Source organism: Balaenoptera borealis (assembly GCF_965194805.1).
Source record: "Balaenoptera borealis genome assembly, chromosome: 1".
Lineage (NCBI taxonomy): Eukaryota > Metazoa > Chordata > Mammalia > Artiodactyla > Balaenopteridae > Balaenoptera > Balaenoptera borealis.
This window is the reverse complement of record NC_138860.1, coordinates 79,674,784-79,692,055: the sequence shown is the minus strand read 5'-3', so window position 1 is coordinate 79,692,055 and position 17,272 is coordinate 79,674,784. Positions and strand designations below refer to the sequence as shown.

The 17,272-nt window shown below is 54.1% G+C and overlaps 1 protein-coding gene across 3 annotated transcripts in view; it reads left to right on the top strand.

Moving 5' to 3' along the window:
* KIRREL1 (kirre like nephrin family adhesion molecule 1) overlaps positions 1–17,272 on the top strand; it is a 101,431-nt gene that overhangs the window by 67,785 nt on the left and 16,374 nt on the right. For all 3 annotated transcript variants that reach the window (XM_082405270.1, XM_082405269.1, XM_082405268.1), the window contains exons 2-3: positions 11,101–11,250; positions 13,082–13,231. In XM_082405270.1, the coding sequence (XP_082261396.1) occupies positions 11,232–11,250; positions 13,082–13,231 (169 nt within the window). In that variant the 5' untranslated portion in view covers positions 11,101–11,231. The remainder of the gene's footprint in view (positions 1–11,100; positions 11,251–13,081; positions 13,232–17,272) is intronic.

Here is a 17,272-nt window from a genome sequence, read left to right as displayed (position 1 = left end):
GGGGGTTTGTAAGGAAGGCTCAGTGATGGGGCCTGGGGTCGTGGAGCATGTCTGCCAAGGCAGACTTTCTCAGAGGCACTAGTACAGAGCCAGGGCCAAGGTTGAGGGCACTCATCAGAGCCCCATGCCTTCCCAAATTAGCTGCTCACCTGGCTCGTAGAGTAAGATAGTCCATCTGGAAGTCCTAGAGAAATCTGCGGAATCATCTGTGATGAAGGGTTCCTGACTCTGGAAGGAGATTAAGATCTAACACCTGGATCTGACCTGCTGCTATTTCTTTTTCTTTCTTTCTTTCTTTCTTTCTTTCTTTCTTTCTTTCTTTCTTTCTTTCTTTCTTTCTTTCTTTCTTTCTTTCTTTCTTTCTTTCTTTCTTTCTCTCTCTCTTCCTTTCTCCCTTTCTCTCTTTCTCTTTCTTTCTTCCTTTCTTTCTTTCTTTTTCTTTTCTTTTTCTTTCTTTCTTCCTTTCTTTCTTTTTCTTTCTTTCTTTCTTTCTTTCTCTTTCTTCCTTCCTTCCTTCCTTCCTTCCTTCCTTCCTTCCTTCCTTCCTTCCTTCCTTTCTTTCCTCTTTAATTTTGAGGTGAACAGGGGTACGAGGTGATGCAGAAATATAATAACGCTCATTAAACTTTGAAATGGAGAAGTGCTCCTAAGAGCTCCTGTCAGGCCTCAGAAGACCCGGATTTCCTGCGGGCTCTGTTGGTTTCAGCGTAAAGGAGAGAATGACCTCCTTTCTGCTGCCCCAGCCCGCACCTTTCTGGATTTCTCAGAGTTAAGGCTCTTTATTCTGGAGACTGTTCCTAAAAGTGCCAGGAGACTTCTATGGACAGGGTCTGGAGACCACCTGCATTTCCTCCTGGGCTTTGAGCCTGCTGGGGGCTCTCAGGGGTACAGTTCTCGCTACTCTCAGATTGTACTCTGAAGCCATATTCATAGCATGGTAACTGAGAATGTTAAAGCCAGCTGAGGGAGCTTTCAGAGCAGAATGTGTAGGGTGCCTGCGCCCATCTGCCAGAGGAGGAGCCAGAGGGGAGGGGTTCACTGTAGGAGCGGGGAATGGGGTCAGACCCCAGGATGAACTTTTTGTTTGCCTGGGGAAAGGCAGGGTGGCGGGGGCTGAGGAGTGGCACATTGGTCACCTTCCTGGTGGGCACACTGCTGCCTGGGGCGAGGATGCACTAGCCCCCTGGGGGCGCCTGTGGGAAGGAGACGAGGGGCAGCAGTTACCTGGGCTCTGCTTCATTTGTAGGGAGACACCAGGGCCTTGCCCTCGGCTGCCTTAGGAATTACCTCAGATACAGCCCACCTCATCCTCTCCTCCTCCCCAGCCTTGGCTAATCCTTTCAAAAATCCCTTCCATTTCTCAAGGATTTCACTCCTTTCCTTTGACCTAAATGCTCAGGACCTTCCGATGAGGCCCTAGGGTGCTGATCCACCCCAGATGTCCCCGCCCACCCGCCTGCACAGCCCCCCAAAGCTGTGCTGCCCCCTGCCCTTCTCCGATTTCTTTCCTCCTCCTCCTCCTGTGTCCTTATCTTCATCCTCGCTTTCCGCTCCCAGATGGTCCCACTACTTCTTTTCCTGACTCTCGGTCCCCATCTGTATCCATCTTCCCAGCCTTCTCCATAGCTTCTCTCTTGCAGCTCCTTCCGGTTTCCAGGTAAAGATTCCTCAACCCCCATCTTGCCCCCATCATCAGTGCAGGTTGAGGAGGCTTTGGAGGTGTGCCCTGGGGGAAAGGGGAGCCCTCTGTAATTGCAAGGTTGGCTCAGAAGCCACCAGAAGTTTGGAGACCTGCCCACCCCAAATACCTCTTTCTTTACTGACCCCCAGTTTCTTCTAAATAAAGGTGTTAAATTGGTGATCAAGGCCCTTTCCAGCTCCAACCTTCAGATTCTCTTTCTAATTTAATGTTCTTCTCTTTCCCTGTCCTGTCTCTCTGTCTTGTCCTCTGTCCCTTTTATACCAGTGTCACTTCAGCCCTTCCTTCCTTCCTTCCTTCCTTCCTTCCTTCATTCATTCCTTCCTGCCCTTAAAACACTCTTTTACAGCCTCTTTGTCACTCTTCCTGCCACCAGCTTTCTCCTCATCTGCTTTGCTCTCTTTTTTTCTGTCTGACTCCCTCTCCCCACCCTTTTCTCTGTTCTCATTTTGTCTTTGCATGTTGGGCCATCTCTTTCAGCGTCCTGTGTTTTAGGACTTGGGGACTGCTGGAGAGCCAGGCATTTGGGCCCCTCCTCCATTTGGTCTTGTAGGTTGGGGGGAGGCGGCAGAGGGTCTCCTTCCTTTCCTGCCTCCCCACCCTAGCCCTCGGGGGCCTTGCTCTGTCTCTTTCAGCCTTCTCTGGCTTTGTGACTGTCCTGCTCTCTTTTCTCCTTCCCTCTCTCTCATCTTTTGCTGTCTTTCGTCTTATCCTCTGTCTCCTATCTGAGCTAAGTCCTTGCCGGCCACCTGCCTCCTCTCCCCGCACTGCCCTTCCCTTGCCCGCTGAAGCCAGATTGAAATTCAGTTTTTCAGCAGAACTATCCAGCATCCCTGCCACCCCCCCTTTCTCCTCCTGCCTGTCATACCTGCTCCAGCCAACCCCACTTGGGCTCACAATGCCATTGTCCTTCCCATAAAACACTCTCAGGGTCCCCTGCCAGGGCACATTTGCATAAAGTTGTCAGATCAGGTCTGGCCCTGGTGCCTCCAGCTGGCAGGGCAGAGGGGGCTGGAGGCCCAAATGGGGCAGGGTGGAGGGAGTGTTTCCAGCTGCACCTGCCTGTCTTTTTTAGTTCAGGAGCTCAGCGTCCTTGTGAGTGGGTCTGGGCTGGCAGGTCACTTTGAAGACTCAGGATTGCCTGCCCTCTATCCTCTTTTTTTCCACCATGAACCTAGTGGAAGGGGATGCAAGAATCTTTGATGGGGAATTCCTTACAGGGGAAATCAAAGTATGGCCTTTCTTTCCGATGCTGGATGCATCCTGTGGGTTCTCTCAGCTGCTGTCTTAGTGTCATAAACCTGCAGCCCTCCCTCTACACCCCTGCTGGAAGGAAATGCCAGGATGGCCCCAGGTACACCAGTTCTCTCACTGTCTAGGGTACGGGGCTGAGTTCTTGGGAGTGTCGGCAAGGTCTGGCTGAGGCCCCAGGAAAGCAGGAGATGCAGTAGAATCTTAGAACATCAGAGCCAGAAAGGTCCTTCCGTGCCTAGTACTTCAGCCCCCTCTCATTACAGTTTAAGGAAGCTGAGACCCAGAGAAGTGAAGTGATCCCCCCCACAAAGTCACGCAGCTGGATGGGGCAGAGCCGGGACCAGATAAGCCCACGCCTCCTGACTTCTGGCCCAGAGTGCTCTTGCCCCTGCTAGCAGGTGGTGCTGGGCCAGTTCCCCTGGCCTCTTTCAGGGTTCTGTTCTTGCCTCTTTCGGTGAGTAACACACTGGCCCAGACCAATAAACTCCTGTGCCCTGTCACTATGAATACCAGCCCCAAGCCGGCCTCAGCAGCCAGCCTCTCTGGTCTGTTCAATGCAAGGAAACCAGGCCAGATTGTGGCCACTTGTAAAAGCCCATCTGGTCCCTGGAAAGATTCCCCTTCAGCTGTCCCTACCATACCCCAGCCTTGGAGATAGACATCGGGGTGGCTTGGCCAAGCAGTTTGTGGGGAGGGAGGAGAGACTGCTTCTTCTACCTACGGCTTTGGCCTCCTGGGATGAGAAAGGACCAAAAGTGGGAAGGGGGTGAAGGTAGGTGGGCCAGTGGAGCTGAGGTGTCCGCTTCTGAGGCCCCTGCTGCCCACTGTCTTTTTCACTTCACACTGTGAGATACTTTCTATGGTAAATGCTGGTGGGCAGCAGAGTGGGGGGCCGTAATAGTCCTTGAATGTTGAGTAACTTGTCTTCAGGGTGTTCATCTGATGTCCATATAACCAGATCTCTACTCACAGCCAAGCCTGAGATTACCTGCTGGGAACAAGTCAGTGCAGCTTTCTGACCCCTGACCTCTCAAAAGAGGGGCTTATAGTCTCTAGGTCACATCACATTTGGACACTTTTTGGATTCTGGGCTGGGCTCTGTATAAGGCAGAATCAGCAGACCCACACCCTTCATGACCAGTCAGCTGGGCAGGCGTGGTACTGCCCTCCTGGCAGCTTCTGATCTAAGGGTTCTGAACCTGCTTCTGTCTCTGCCTCTGTGTCTCTGCTGTGGGCAGCGGGGGTCTCTGTCTTTCTCTCCTATCCTCGTCCTCATTCTACCCGCCCCAGCCAGTTCGTTCCTCCCACACCCCCGCAACCTCCCTTCCTCCCTTCTCCCCTGCCTCCTCTATCAAAAGTGCAAATCTCCCTTTCTCCTCTCCTTTCCCCTTTGCTGGCCCAGCCCAGAGAATTGCAATCCTCTTTTCTCCGTGAGAGAATCCAATGGACAGGAGGGGCCCTCTCTGGCTGTTGTATGTTTCATAGAGCAGCAAGGGGATGGCTGGGGTCGGGGTGAAGCTCTTGGGGGAGGATGGGAGAGCGAAGATGTGAGGGCAGAGGGGGGGGGGAGAGTGGCAGAAGGAAGAGTAGAGTGTGGAGAGATTTAGTTCCATCTGAAAGCTGTCGGTGCGAATCAAAGTCTTCCCTTTGAACCAGCAGCGATCTGGAGTGGAGAGCATGGGGACTGCTCCGGCCCAGGGGGTTCATTACTTCTCATTTGATAAATCCGGGGAGACAGGGCTCGGTCTCCACCACCCCTGTCTCCTGCAGCCCGGCTTGCTTGGCGTCTCCTGTGTTTGGCTCCACTCGCTCTCTTGTTCCCGGCTGGCATAGCAGGCAAGGCTCTGGGAACTTGACCACCAAGGTCCATGTGCCAAGACACGGGTGCAAAAAGGCGCCCATGGGGTGCAGAAACTTGTACTTGAATGCAAAGGTGCAAAAGACTGTGTGTGTGTGTGTGTGTGTGTGTGTGCATGCGCACCAGTGAACGTGTGCTTATGTGCTGTGGTACATATGTGTCCACAAGAACTACACAGCTGTGTCTGAGAATCTGTAAGCATTTCCAGCCTCTCTACGATAGATGTAGTTCCTAGTTCTCAGTCAAAAATGGGATTCAACCTCTCTGTCCTCACCAGGCCTTTGTGGGAGCCTAGTTCCCAACCCCGGGGATAGGCCCAGCGGGAACAAGAGATGTGTTCACACACAGAGATGGGGATAGGTGGCCTCTCCTGTGCTGTGCTGAGGATGGAGGAGGGAGTTGGAGAGCGAGCAGAGCTGGAAGGCAGTGTCACCCCAGGAAGATCAGCGTTGGGAAGGAGAGGGGGGTGATGCTGAGAGACGAGGAGAGGGTGTCCTAGTGAGGGGACAGTATCAAGGGGAGACGGAGAGGCCCCAGTTTGCACAATGGCCAGAGTCTGAGCTAAGAGGCCCAGGGGATGGTGAGAGGTGGAAGGCAGCAGTAGCCAGACTGGCGAGATGGCATTCCGGGAGATCCAGGTGTTCCGGCCCCTGGCCTTGCTTACAGGCCCCGACACTTACCAGCTGTGTGCCTGGGAGGAAGGTGCTTATCTCTCTGAACCTTAGGTCCTTATTAGGGATACTAATGGTACCTACCTCATCATGTTGTTGTGTACATTAAGTGAACTAGTCTTCGTGAGGTACTTGGCACAGCGACTGGCGCTTCATAAGCAGGGGGTATATTATTGTTACCACTTCTACTGGTGGGCATTGGTGGCTTATAAAGGGTGACATTTGTGATTGACTGAAAACCTCTTTAGGTGCCACTGATGGTCCTGCCAGCCTTTGGAACCACTCTCCCTTCATGCAGGCATATTTACATCAAGCCTTCTCCGATGGTTGGTTGCAGCGTGTGGGGCAAGTCCTACGTGGCTATAGGGTACAGGCCAGCCCCAGATCTCAGGAGGGAGCAGCGCCCTCCCAGGAGGTAAATACAGTTAAGATGCAGGTCTGAGTATAGAGTGGAGATCAGAAGTAGCAGATGGGCGTAGAGCTTGGGGGCACCAGAAGTTCTCTGGGGTGGAGGCCATGAGTCCAGTGTATTCAGGAAATACTTCCTGGATATTGCTACAGCACAGCACAGTGCCAAGAGCACTAGCTCTGCCACTTCCTGTCTGAGTCCTATTTCCCTTCACTGTAACGTGGAGACCATAACCGCCACTGAGCCCTGTATTATAATGACGGGAACGGTGTCTCTAAGACGTCTGCACTGGTGCCCAGTACTTAGTCAGCATCTTCTAACTGGGAGTTAGCATTATTAAGGAACATTGCTGGGACTGAAGGGACAAGAAAGGTAAATCCAAGCAACTCTGTTCTCCAGGGGCTCCCAGGAGACCGGGAAAGACAGAAACGCACACACACGAGTAACTTTTAATCCAAGGCAGGCTGTGATAAGTGCTATAACCAGAAGCCCAAACAATGCAGAAGAAGAAGAGGGGAGGGAACCATTCCAAGGTGGAGGCCAGAGGAGCTTTGTGTTATGGGGTGGGATGGTGAGGGCCAGGGTTAACCTAGAAGGAAGGAGGGCTGGGGGGAAGCTGGTGGGAAATAGGGGAGGAGCCCAGAGGCCCCACCCCATGGCACCCATCTGGAGTCTGAGACCACCACCCCCCCCCCCAGCCTTCTGGCAACATGCCTGAAGGACGGAACCGAGCTGGAGATGAGGTCCTGGCCCCCTGTGACCACACTCACCATCACCTTCCTGCCCTGCTTTTCTGCCTTAGCCTGGGTCTCTGTGGCGCCGGGGCGTCTTTGTATCACCAGACCTTTCCCAGTGCTTTTCTCTCTGTTTCTCTGCCCTGGGCCTGTGTCTTTTTCTTTCCTGGCCTCTTTCTAACTAAGATCTCCTCTTCCCTTCCTGCTTCTCCTCCAGTCTCCTTTCTCTCTTTCACTCTCCCTCTGCCTGGTCTGTCTTTGTCTCCGCTTCCCAGTGTCGTTGGCGCCTCTGCCAGCCTCCCCATCAGTCTGTAAGTGTGTGAGTTTCCGTGCGGCTGTGTACAGCACACTTCTCTGTCTGCCTTCACAATGGCTGCTTGAGAGCTCACCAACATCTGTGATGGTGTCTGAAGACAGGGAGGCAGCGGGATGAAAGCAGGCGGGAATTCACTTAAAAACACACATGCGGATTTGCACTCGCCCCAGACTGGAGCTGCCAGGCAGATGTCATGGCCGGTGGAAGACCCAGGCCACCGGGACCTCTGAGGCATGTGTGTGTTCTCTGATTTGTGTGTATTCTTGTGAGAGCACTGATGCTGGTTCTTGGTGCCTTCTTGACATGTACCCAGTACCTCCTTTTCGTTTGTAACACCACCTCTGCCCTTCCTGTTGTGCCTGTGTGATGCCTGCACTCATGGCTCACTTTCTAGGCTTTTTTTCTCAGCAATCCCCATATCCCCTCTTCAGCCATCCCCATCATTGCATCAGAAACTTCCAGAGTTCTGTTTCCCCTACCTGTCTCAGCTCTGCTCCACACTCCCTCCTTCAGGGAGCCTCCCAGGACTGCCCCCAGCACCGTTCCTCCTCCCGCAGCAGGGAGAGCCCTGTCCCGCCCCTCCACTCTCCTGCCCTGTCTGCCTTTACCGCAGTCTGTGAGACTGACCTGGGGAACAGGGTGTTTGGCCTCCTTCCCTCGATGGGGTTGCACAGGCAGGACTGTTCACTCAGGCATTTGCTCACTCTCACTCCATCAATCAACAGACTTATTCGCAACACCTGCTGTGTGCCTGGCAACCAGGCCCTGTGCGGGGTGATGGGACTGGTGCTCTGAGTGACACAGTCCAGACGCAAGGAGTTTCCCCTGGGCTGGGCAGGGGTGGGCAATGCAGCGTGGACCTACTATAGCAGAGGTGGGAAGTTAGTACAGAGAGCTCTGAGGGCATGAAGGCAAGCAAGGAGGACTTCACAGGGGAGGTGACTATTTGAATCCCAAGGGAAAGGGAGGGAGCAGTGTTCTGTCCGGGAAAGGCCTGTGTAAGGACCTGGAGACAAGGAGAAAAGCCTGGAGTGTGCAAAATAGGGAGAGTGGGACTTGGCCATGGCATGGCAGGCTTGGGGCTTTCTCTTAATCTTGCTCCAGGTCAGGACAACCCATGGGCATCTGGCCTCTCTCTCAGATACTCTCTTGGCTGCAGGGGCTGTTTAGGGGCCAGCCAACATTGCTTGCCACTTTTGCAGGCTCAGGATCTACATGGCCTTTCCATCAAGTTAAATTCCTGAGACCCCTCGTTTCCCCTCCTCTCTGGACTCTCTTCTGGGTTATTGCTTCCATTCCCCCGTCTCCAAATTGCTTCAACCAGGCCTATGCCAAGAGGGAACTATTTCAAAATCTGCAGGACGACAGATACCTTCTTTGTCATGTCACTGCTCATGTCTCCACCGCTCCCTCTGATTATCTAACTGCCCAGGAGAAATAGGGTCACAGCTACCATTCAGCGGGCACAGTCAAGGGAATGTACCAGGCCTGTCATCCACCTCATCCCATTTAACTCTTCAGCAGTCCGGGTAAACGTCATCATCCCCCAGTTTACCAGTAAGGAGAATGAGGCTTAGAGAGTAACTCGGCCACCGTCACCCTGGTAGGAAGTGGCAGAGGCACTATGCAAACCTAAGTCTGTTTCCTAAACCTCTGCTCTTAAAAGGGACTTTGCAATACTTAGTCTAGACTTGTCACAGGTACAGGTGAGCACACGGAGGAGGCTGGGATGGGGCAGTGACAGCCCAAGGTCACACCACTCCTCCCTCCGGCAAGATGCCCATCGCTGACTCTGACTGCATCCTGCTGCGGGGTGAGCTGCCTCCTCGCTCCCAGTGGATGGAACCAGCTTCTCACTGTCCTCGGGAGACTTCAACAGGACACCAGGGTGTCCAGGCCCCATGCAGGAAAGCTGTGAATATAAATTCCATCTCTGAGCCAGGGCTCACAGGCCGCTCTACTCGCAAGCCCTTGACTTGGGCTCCGGGGGCTGTGGGAAGGAGAAACGTGAGTGTGGAGAGTTTGCAGCCTGTAGCTGCACTAGAGAAATGCGCAATGATATGAATAAATTTGAATAATAATGAGGGCAATGCCTGAATTAATAATGCCGGCTTACTCACCTGACCCACCCCTCCCCCAGGATCTCAGCTCCTGCCACCCTAATCCCAGGAAATATGGGTGAGCCTTTTCCTTTCCTTTAGAAGACATGGATGGGCTGTCAGGTCAGCAGAGTTGGGGAGCTGCTGTTTCTAACTTCTTGACCCCCTGCAAACCCAAAGAGCTGGATTTGCACACTTAACCAAAAGAGGCTGCCTCTTTGTATTAAATCATACGCTGGCCATCAATCCACTCCTATCTCTGCCCCCTCTCTCGGTCCTCTTTATGTTCAACTACCAATCCGGATGTCGAATGTCCAGGGAGGTTCAGAGAGAAAAGACAGCATGGCCCTTGGCCTTGAGGAGAGGTTCCCATTCTAGTGAAACAGATAAGGCAAACACCGTCACCCACCAGCTGCCCTCTACCCCATGGCAAACAAAAGCATGGGCATAGACTGATAGCGTGAGACAGGAAATGCCATGGATAGAGCTGTGACAGCAGGGCTGAAAGATGGGACAAGCTGGAGGTAAAGATCAACCTAGGAGGACTTCCTGGGAGAAGGGAATGTGAGGCAGGTTTGGAAAGAAGGGGACAGATGGAGCTGGAGGAGGAAAAAGAAGAAGGGAGGTGATGACAAGATGAGGGTCCTGTTTTTTGGTGTCTTAGAGGGGGGGTCTTGGAATGGGCGGGGGACAGTTCTGTTTGCTTACACACGGGAGTGATGGAGGATCAGAGAGATTTTGGAAAGCTGGGTTTGGGAAGAGTTGGATCTGGGGATTGTGGTCTCTGCAAAGACTTGGGAGCTGGGGAGGGAAAGAAGGGGGAGGAGTCCCCAGAGTTCCGGGGAAAACTGATTTGGGTTACAGTGGGGACGTGCATGGGAAGCCCCAGACCTCTCCCTGTGCTGTCCCGCGGCCCCTCCATTTCCTGGGGCCCAGCGCGGGAAGGTGATGGTCACAGCACGGTGCCAGGACTGCCCCACCACCGGGCCGACCAGCGCTGGCTGGAGTGGGTGGGTGGGAGCAGTGGGGGGAGAAGGAACCCGCAATCCAATTCCCTGCTCCATTTAGGCTCCACAATTAAAGGCAATTACTCTGCAGTTCTCTAATCAAATGCTCCTGGCCGAGCTGCCAGTCGGGCAGCCATGTGTAGCTCCCGCATCCAGAGGGAGAGTGGAACAAAGTCACATGGCCTGTCAGCTCCCACGGGGCGGGAGGCTGGGCGTGTGCAGGTGTGTCCGTGTGTATGCACTCATGCCCTCGGAGCTTGGGAGCAAGGGGTGAACACACGGAATGGGGAAAGTGTGCAAGAAGTGGGTTCAGAGCTACTTCGTTTGGGATTCACCACCATCCAGGAAGCTTATATGCGTACATGTGGACGTGCCTGTCCCGTAGAACCTGCCTTTATGTACCTGATGCGTTCAAGGGGGAATTGTACCTGGCATAGTTGTACACATGCGTGACCTCACGTTGGCTATGTACACAAGTCCAAGTAGGGGTACGGTGGTATATTCATGTCTCAGGGATTGAGGGGGACCGTGGCATCACCACAGCATGTGTTATGGATGTGCCACCCATTGACGGGGGGCTGGGGGCAGGGGAGCACTGGTAGAGGTGGTGGAGGAAGAGCCTGGGACCTGAAGTGCCGAGGCTCAGGATTTATCCCTGCTCTGTCCTTAACTCACTGGGTGTCCTTGGGAAAGCGACTGTCCTCTCTGGGCCTCAGTGTCCTCGTCTGTAAAATGAGAGGGTTGGACTAGCCTGGTCTCTAAGGCCTTTACATAACACTGCGCCACTTTCTCTGCTTGCTGAGCACTTCAGTTCCTGAAACCCATTCCCGTGGGCCACGGAGGGAGGAAGGAATCAAGCGCGAGCACGTGGCATCTTGGAGGGAAGGGGCTGAGGCTGAAGTGGGACAGGGGCTGGAGGGTCTGCCTTCCCAGCCTTCAGCTCTCTCTCTCGGGCCCGTTGCAGGGTGGGAGTGGGAGCCTGGGAGGCTCGGCCTCTTAGTGGAGCCCTCTCCTCACTCATCTCCTTACCCAGTGCCGCTTTGGCTTTGCCAGGGACCCAGACCCGCTTCAGCCAGGAGCCAGCCGACCAGACCGTGGTGGCTGGACAGCGGGCCGTCCTCCCCTGTGTGCTGCTCAACTACTCGGGGATCGTGCAATGGACCAAGGATGGGCTGGCGCTGGGCATGGGCCAGGGCCTCAAAGGTGAGTGGGCCATGCGGCCAGCCCAGACTACCCCATCTTCTCATCCCTCCCCCACCAACAGAGACTCCTGGACCCAACATCCCTTCGTTCCTCACCACGTTTCTTCTCTGTGCTCTAGCCTCCCCTCTCCCACTCCTGTGTGAGTCAGTCTCCCGCCCTCTCCTCCCGAGCTCTGTCTCCACTGCTTTCCAAAACCCACAGCTCTGCCTTTCCTCCTGGCTGTGGACTGGCTCATGAAAGGCCAACGGGAAGCCTGAGAGATCAAGAGAAACCAAGAGACCTTTACATAAGAGAGCTTCAGACAGACAGACACCACAAGGGGAGCTGCAGGCGGCCAGGTGAAGCAGGAGGTGCTGGGAGACTCCAGAGCCCCCCAGCTCTTGCAGGGGGAGGACACAGTAACTTCTATGTCCTGCAAGTGTTTCATGCCAGGCTGGCTTTGCTCCAGCCTCTCTCCTGCCCCATGCCCAGGCAATGTCCTCTCAGTGGTCACAAATTCATTTTAATATCAGCCTGAGCACTTTATTTATTCATTCATCAAGCCTTTAGTAAGCACTACGGAACCACTGCGGAAACAAACATAATGTGCTGGGGTGGGGAAACCCTCCTATATTCCAAAGCAAGTAAAGATACTTTTTGGAAAGGCCGCCTGGCGGAGTGGATGGGGAGTCAAGACCTGCCTCTGCCACCTCCCAGCTGGGTGACGTTAGGAAAGCCACTTCACCTCTCTGGGCCTTAGTTTACTATTGTGTAAAACAGGCATAATAGTCGTGGGTCTGCCTGCCTTATAAATGCGTTTGCGAGTTTTGAACCAAGTGAGAGAATACGCTTTGTGAAAACACATTGCTCACTGTGAAGCAGTGTAATGATGAAAGTAGGGAGGGATGGTGTATTTTTTATTCTTATTGTTGTCCAGGGCTTGAGACTATTTGCTGTGGCTTCCATATATTAGAACAGGTAGGGGAAATTTGTCTGTATAGAGCAATCTGTATGAAGGAAGGAGATGGGGCTGGCAGATCTATTGATGATAGAAAGAGAGAGAAACAGGGAGAGAGAGAGATCAATAGATATGGAGTGAGAAGAATCAATAGCCTCTGGACAGAGGGAGATAGTGGGAGGGAGCTGATGGTGGGGACCACCAGAGAGGAGGACAGAGTGTGAGGGGGTGGGCAAGAGCCTGGAGGACGGAGGGCGAGGGAGACTGGATTGCAGAGGCCAGGGGTTCACCTGCCACAGCCGTGGCTTCTGCAGAGGACGGGACTCTTGGTTTAGAGTCTCCTTCAGGGAGCTGGCAGGACCCTGCCTTGTGCACCCCTCCCTAGGCGAGTGATGGTGAGACCTTAGCCTGCCTTGGGCTTCCCTCTGGCCCTGGTGAGCTCATGTCTGAGCTGCGATGGCCTATATTTCTTAGCGCCCACACACCCTCCCCTCTTTCTCTCCTTTTCTCCCTGCTGTCTGCCTTTTTTTTTTTTTTTTTTCCTCTTTCTTTCCTATTATTATGAGAGACATTTGTCTGCAAACAGCCTTGGAGATTTCATCTGCCTCTGCTCAGCTCCCCCTTGTGCTCTCCCCCATCACTCCTCCTGCTTTGTGGCTCCCATCCTCACTGTAGGAGGTTGTGACATCACAGTGTCTGCATGGGGACCTCATCCTCGTCAAGGGCCCCCGGGCGGGGGGGGTCCCAGGAGAGGGTGTACGGAGGAGTGCTGGCCCTGGAATGGGATGCGGACCCTGACGTGGGGAGAGGATGCACCCTTGGGGGGAGGGTGGTCCAGGTCGATCTCCAGGTTGGGGCTGGGCTCACCTGGGCTCGCCCTTTCTGTTCCTGCAGCCTGGCCACGGTACCGGGTCGTGGGCTCTGCAGACGCCGGGCAGTACAACCTGGAGATCACAGATGCCGAACTCTCTGACGACGCCTCTTACGAGTGCCAGGCCACGGAGGCCGCCCTGCGCTCCCGGCGAGCGAAACTCACCGTGCTCAGTAATAACCCCCAACATCCTGCAGGGCCCCCAGCCTCCTGTCTCTTTCTCTTGGCATCCTGGCCGTCCCCCCTTCTCCAGTTTCCTCTTTTATTTCCCAGCTTCTCCCTCTCTATTCCTGGCCTCATGTCTGCCCCCACTGTCTCCCTAGCTCTCCCTCCCCAAATCCTCTAAACTTCTTCCAAAGCCAAGTTCAGATAGAAGAGGAAAAAATGGGCATGTGGGCACCCACTGCCGGACATGCGGACTGTGTGAGCTCTGGCGTCCTCTCTGCCCCTGCCTGTGCCCAGGACACGCAGGGACGGGGCTCTGCCTTCTGGACACAAAGCTCTCCCCGCCAGAGTGGGGGCATGTTGGGGTGATGGGGACCGGGCCTCTCCTGGCAGATGGGCTTGTTGGAAGCTTCTCCCTTCCTCTCCCTCTCAGCTGCCTCGGAGCCCCAGAAACTACCCCTTTGGCTCCTTTTCCTTGAACTCAGCCCCTCTTCCCTTCGCTCCCTCCTTTCCCCCCTCAGCACACACCCCTTCTTCTCTGCTTCACCTCGGGCCCTCTTCAGGGAACAGGGGAGCAGGACGGGGCTTTGAGGGCTGAGAACTGGGGAGGGTGGGGGCGGGGGGGGGGCAGACAGTGGTCCTGGTTGAGTCTGCAGGAGCTGCTGGAGGAGGGCTTGTCTTGGAAGCCGAGCCCCCCGGCTGCTGCCCATGGGATACAGAACAGATGTCCCTCTATGGCAACACCCAGGGCCATTTGCATAATGAGGGGATTCTCTCCTGCACACAGTACGGATTGAGGCCAGCTCTGACTCGCCCTCGCCTCCCCTGTTCCGTGCCTTCCCCTCCCTGGCGGTACCTCCAGCTCCATCAGTCTTTCTGTCTCCCTCAAGCTGGGCCTCTGCCTCCGCTCTGCTTGTCTCCGGCCTGGCTCTGTCCGCCTGTGACCCTCTTTCTTCCTCTTTGTCATCCACTCTGTCCCTTTCTTTTTTCCTGCCTCCACTTGATCTGTCCTGCTCCCTCTATTTTCTCTCCCCAGTCCTGAAATCATTGAAGTGGGGGACGACCCCAGGAGGGATGGGAGAAAGGAGGGGGGAGCTGAGGTGAGTGAGTGTGGACACAAGGAATGTTCTTACTTGGGGGAGAAAGGTGAGAACATGGCAAGTCATCTGAGTGTGGTGGGAAGAGGTCTGGACTGGGAGTCAGGAGACCTGGTCCATTTTGGCACCACGACCCTGAAGAGGTCATAAACTCTGGACAACAGTTTTCTCATTGGTAGTATGGCATAATGCTGCCAGCCTTTTCTTAGCAACTGCCGCTTTGCTGCTGTCTGAGCAGGGAGTTGTAAACTCCGAAGGTCTGGGCAGATGTGAGGTGTCAGAATAAGTGAGGACTGGAGGGACCCGACAGCCAGTTTCTCTGGATGTAAAGACCCTGAAGGACTAGGACTCAGGGCTGGTGGATGACTGGCTTTTCCTCTCCGGTGAGGACAAATGGGAAGAATTAACAAGGAGCAGGGTGGAGGTTAGGGAGCAAGAGTTAGCTAACCACCAGGGGTAGGCATGGGGTGCCAAGACATCAACTTCCACTCCTCGTTGGAGAGTGTATGAGCCCCGACGCTCGACCAGGCATTCCAAGGGAACGTGAGATTCTTAGGAGACCTTCTGTCTTTTTCCCTCTCTAACTGCTTTGGCTTGGATCCTGGAAGGTGCTACTTCTAGACTGGAGAACTCCCATTCTAATGAGGGGCCCCTGATACTCTCTCTTCCCTCTCCTACCCCAGCACAGAGACGGAGAAATAGAGAGAGATGAGTAAAGGCCAACCAAGCCCGTAGATATACCAGGAACTTCATAATGGCATCCAGTGTCTTGGTTCAATCAGGGAAGGCTTCCTGGAAGAGGAGAATATCGATGGGAACCCTAGAAGGAGGAGTACCTTGTTTACAAAAGCTTGCGAGCCAGCGAGGGAGGAGCAGACCGGCTTGTTTGCAGGGCACAGTCAGTGTTGAGGGTGTGGGCCTTCATAGCCTGTCTGAGTGATTTAGGTGGATGAGGGGAGCAGGAGGAGGCCCCAAGAGTAAAAGGGATGAAAGATGAACCCGGCTACTCCTTTCCCCTCCCTCCCCCTCCTTGTCTCTCTGGAATTCTCACACTCCCTGCCTCCTGCAGCCACGTGGAGGCACTGAGAAGGCAAGACATTTATGCATCCTCCCTGCTCACCTGATTGCGCACAGCCTTCGTTCTTGGCAGCCTGGGGCTCAGAGGCGGGGCAGGGCCGAGAGCGGGCTGTGTTCACTGCTTGGAATCAGTCTCCCTGTACACGGCCAGCCTCGTCACCTCGCCTCCCCTGTAGCCGTGCCCCTCAGTGGCCCACCCCAGACCAGCCCAGGTCACAGAGTGGCCTTTCATTCTTCCTGCCTCGGGACTCTGAGAAGCTGCCTCCCACTCCCTCGCAGATGTGGAAGCAGGCATAATATATATCTACAGACCCACGGCTCCCTCTTTACTCACAGCAATAACCGCTCGAGTGCAGTGGTGATGGGCATGGCTTCGGCAGGCCTGGTCCGTATCCCAGCCCTGACGTTGAGCTCACTCTCCTGTCTCTGAGCACAATGGCCTAATCTCCCTGAGCCTCAGTACCTTGTCTGTAAATGGGGGTTAATGGTATTTACCATGAAAGGATTAATGAAATGTACTTTGTGGTGAGGATGAAATGAAATCGTATACGTGAGGCGCTTGAGCTGACATGCAGTGGGCGTTCAGTGGATGGTGGAGATGCCGTCGATCACGTTACAGTTTACAGTCGGCTTCATATCCTTGGTGTCCTTTCACCTTCACAGTAACGACTCTGGGGAACAGATGTCAATGTACTTTTTGAATTTTACAAACAAGGAAGCTGAGGCCTGAGACACATGTACATATTGATATACAGACTTAAGTCACAAATCCTAAGAATGTGTTCATAAACTTACACAGGGACACACGCCTAACTGAGCATGGTCGTGATGGATAAGCAGACACCTCCACAGCCTTATTTTCCTTTTTGCCCCAGATACGAAGAGAAAGGTGGACTAGTGGCAGAGGTGACAGGTGGGCGGCCTTCCCTGAACAAAGGGCGAGGGTCAACGTTACAAGGGAAGGGAGAGCCAATGGAAGGAGAAGCCTTCCCCTCCCCTGCCCATCCAGGACTGTCCTCCTGGGGTGTGGCAGCAAGGTGTGACCTTGGAGGGGCCCACGCAGACCAGGAGACCCCGAGTGGCGGCTCTTTATCCATTTCTCTCCTTCCCACCCTGTTTGCAAATCTGTGCCCATCTGGCATTGGAGCCAGGTACACCGGTGAGCAAAGAGGAAGAGCCCGGCATTCAGCGATCGTTCACCAGTCAGGAGTTGGAGGCACTAATGCCTCTTGTCCGAGCAGTAAAGTGAACACACTGCACACGTCACACGTGCCCTGCACACGATAGTCCATATACAGCCCTCATCTGGCCTTCATGAGGGCCCCGGGAATGAGCACCGTGTATCTCTGTTGAAGAAACTGTGACTTGAGGGCCTCACCCAAGATCACATGACAGATGAATAAAGGTGCCAGGATTTGAAACTGGGGCAGCCTGATTCTACAACGCATGCTTTTCAAACCCTCCCACTCTGCACGCGTGAGTTGAGCAGAGTAGTGGGATGGGCTACAAGTGGTTCCTCTCTCCTAGAAACCCCAGCATGGAGACTGTCATTTCATAAACTACAGGACAGCCCTGCCCACAGCTGGACTCATGGGCCTCCCAGGGTCTCCTCTCAAGGGTTCCCTCGGAAAGGCCCCTCTGAGTCTTTCTGGTCTTTCCCAGCAAAAAGCAAACAAAACCCTTTCACACTGCTGGCCAATGAACATGAGGTGGACCAGAAATCAAAATTATAATCCAAACCCTTCTGCCTTTATTTCATCAATCATTTAGCCACTAATTCAGCTAATATCCCCCAGAATGTGCTATCAACCAACCTCTGCACTAGATCTTGAGGCTTTAAGAGAAAATAAGAAGCAGCCCCTGCTCCCAGGGAAC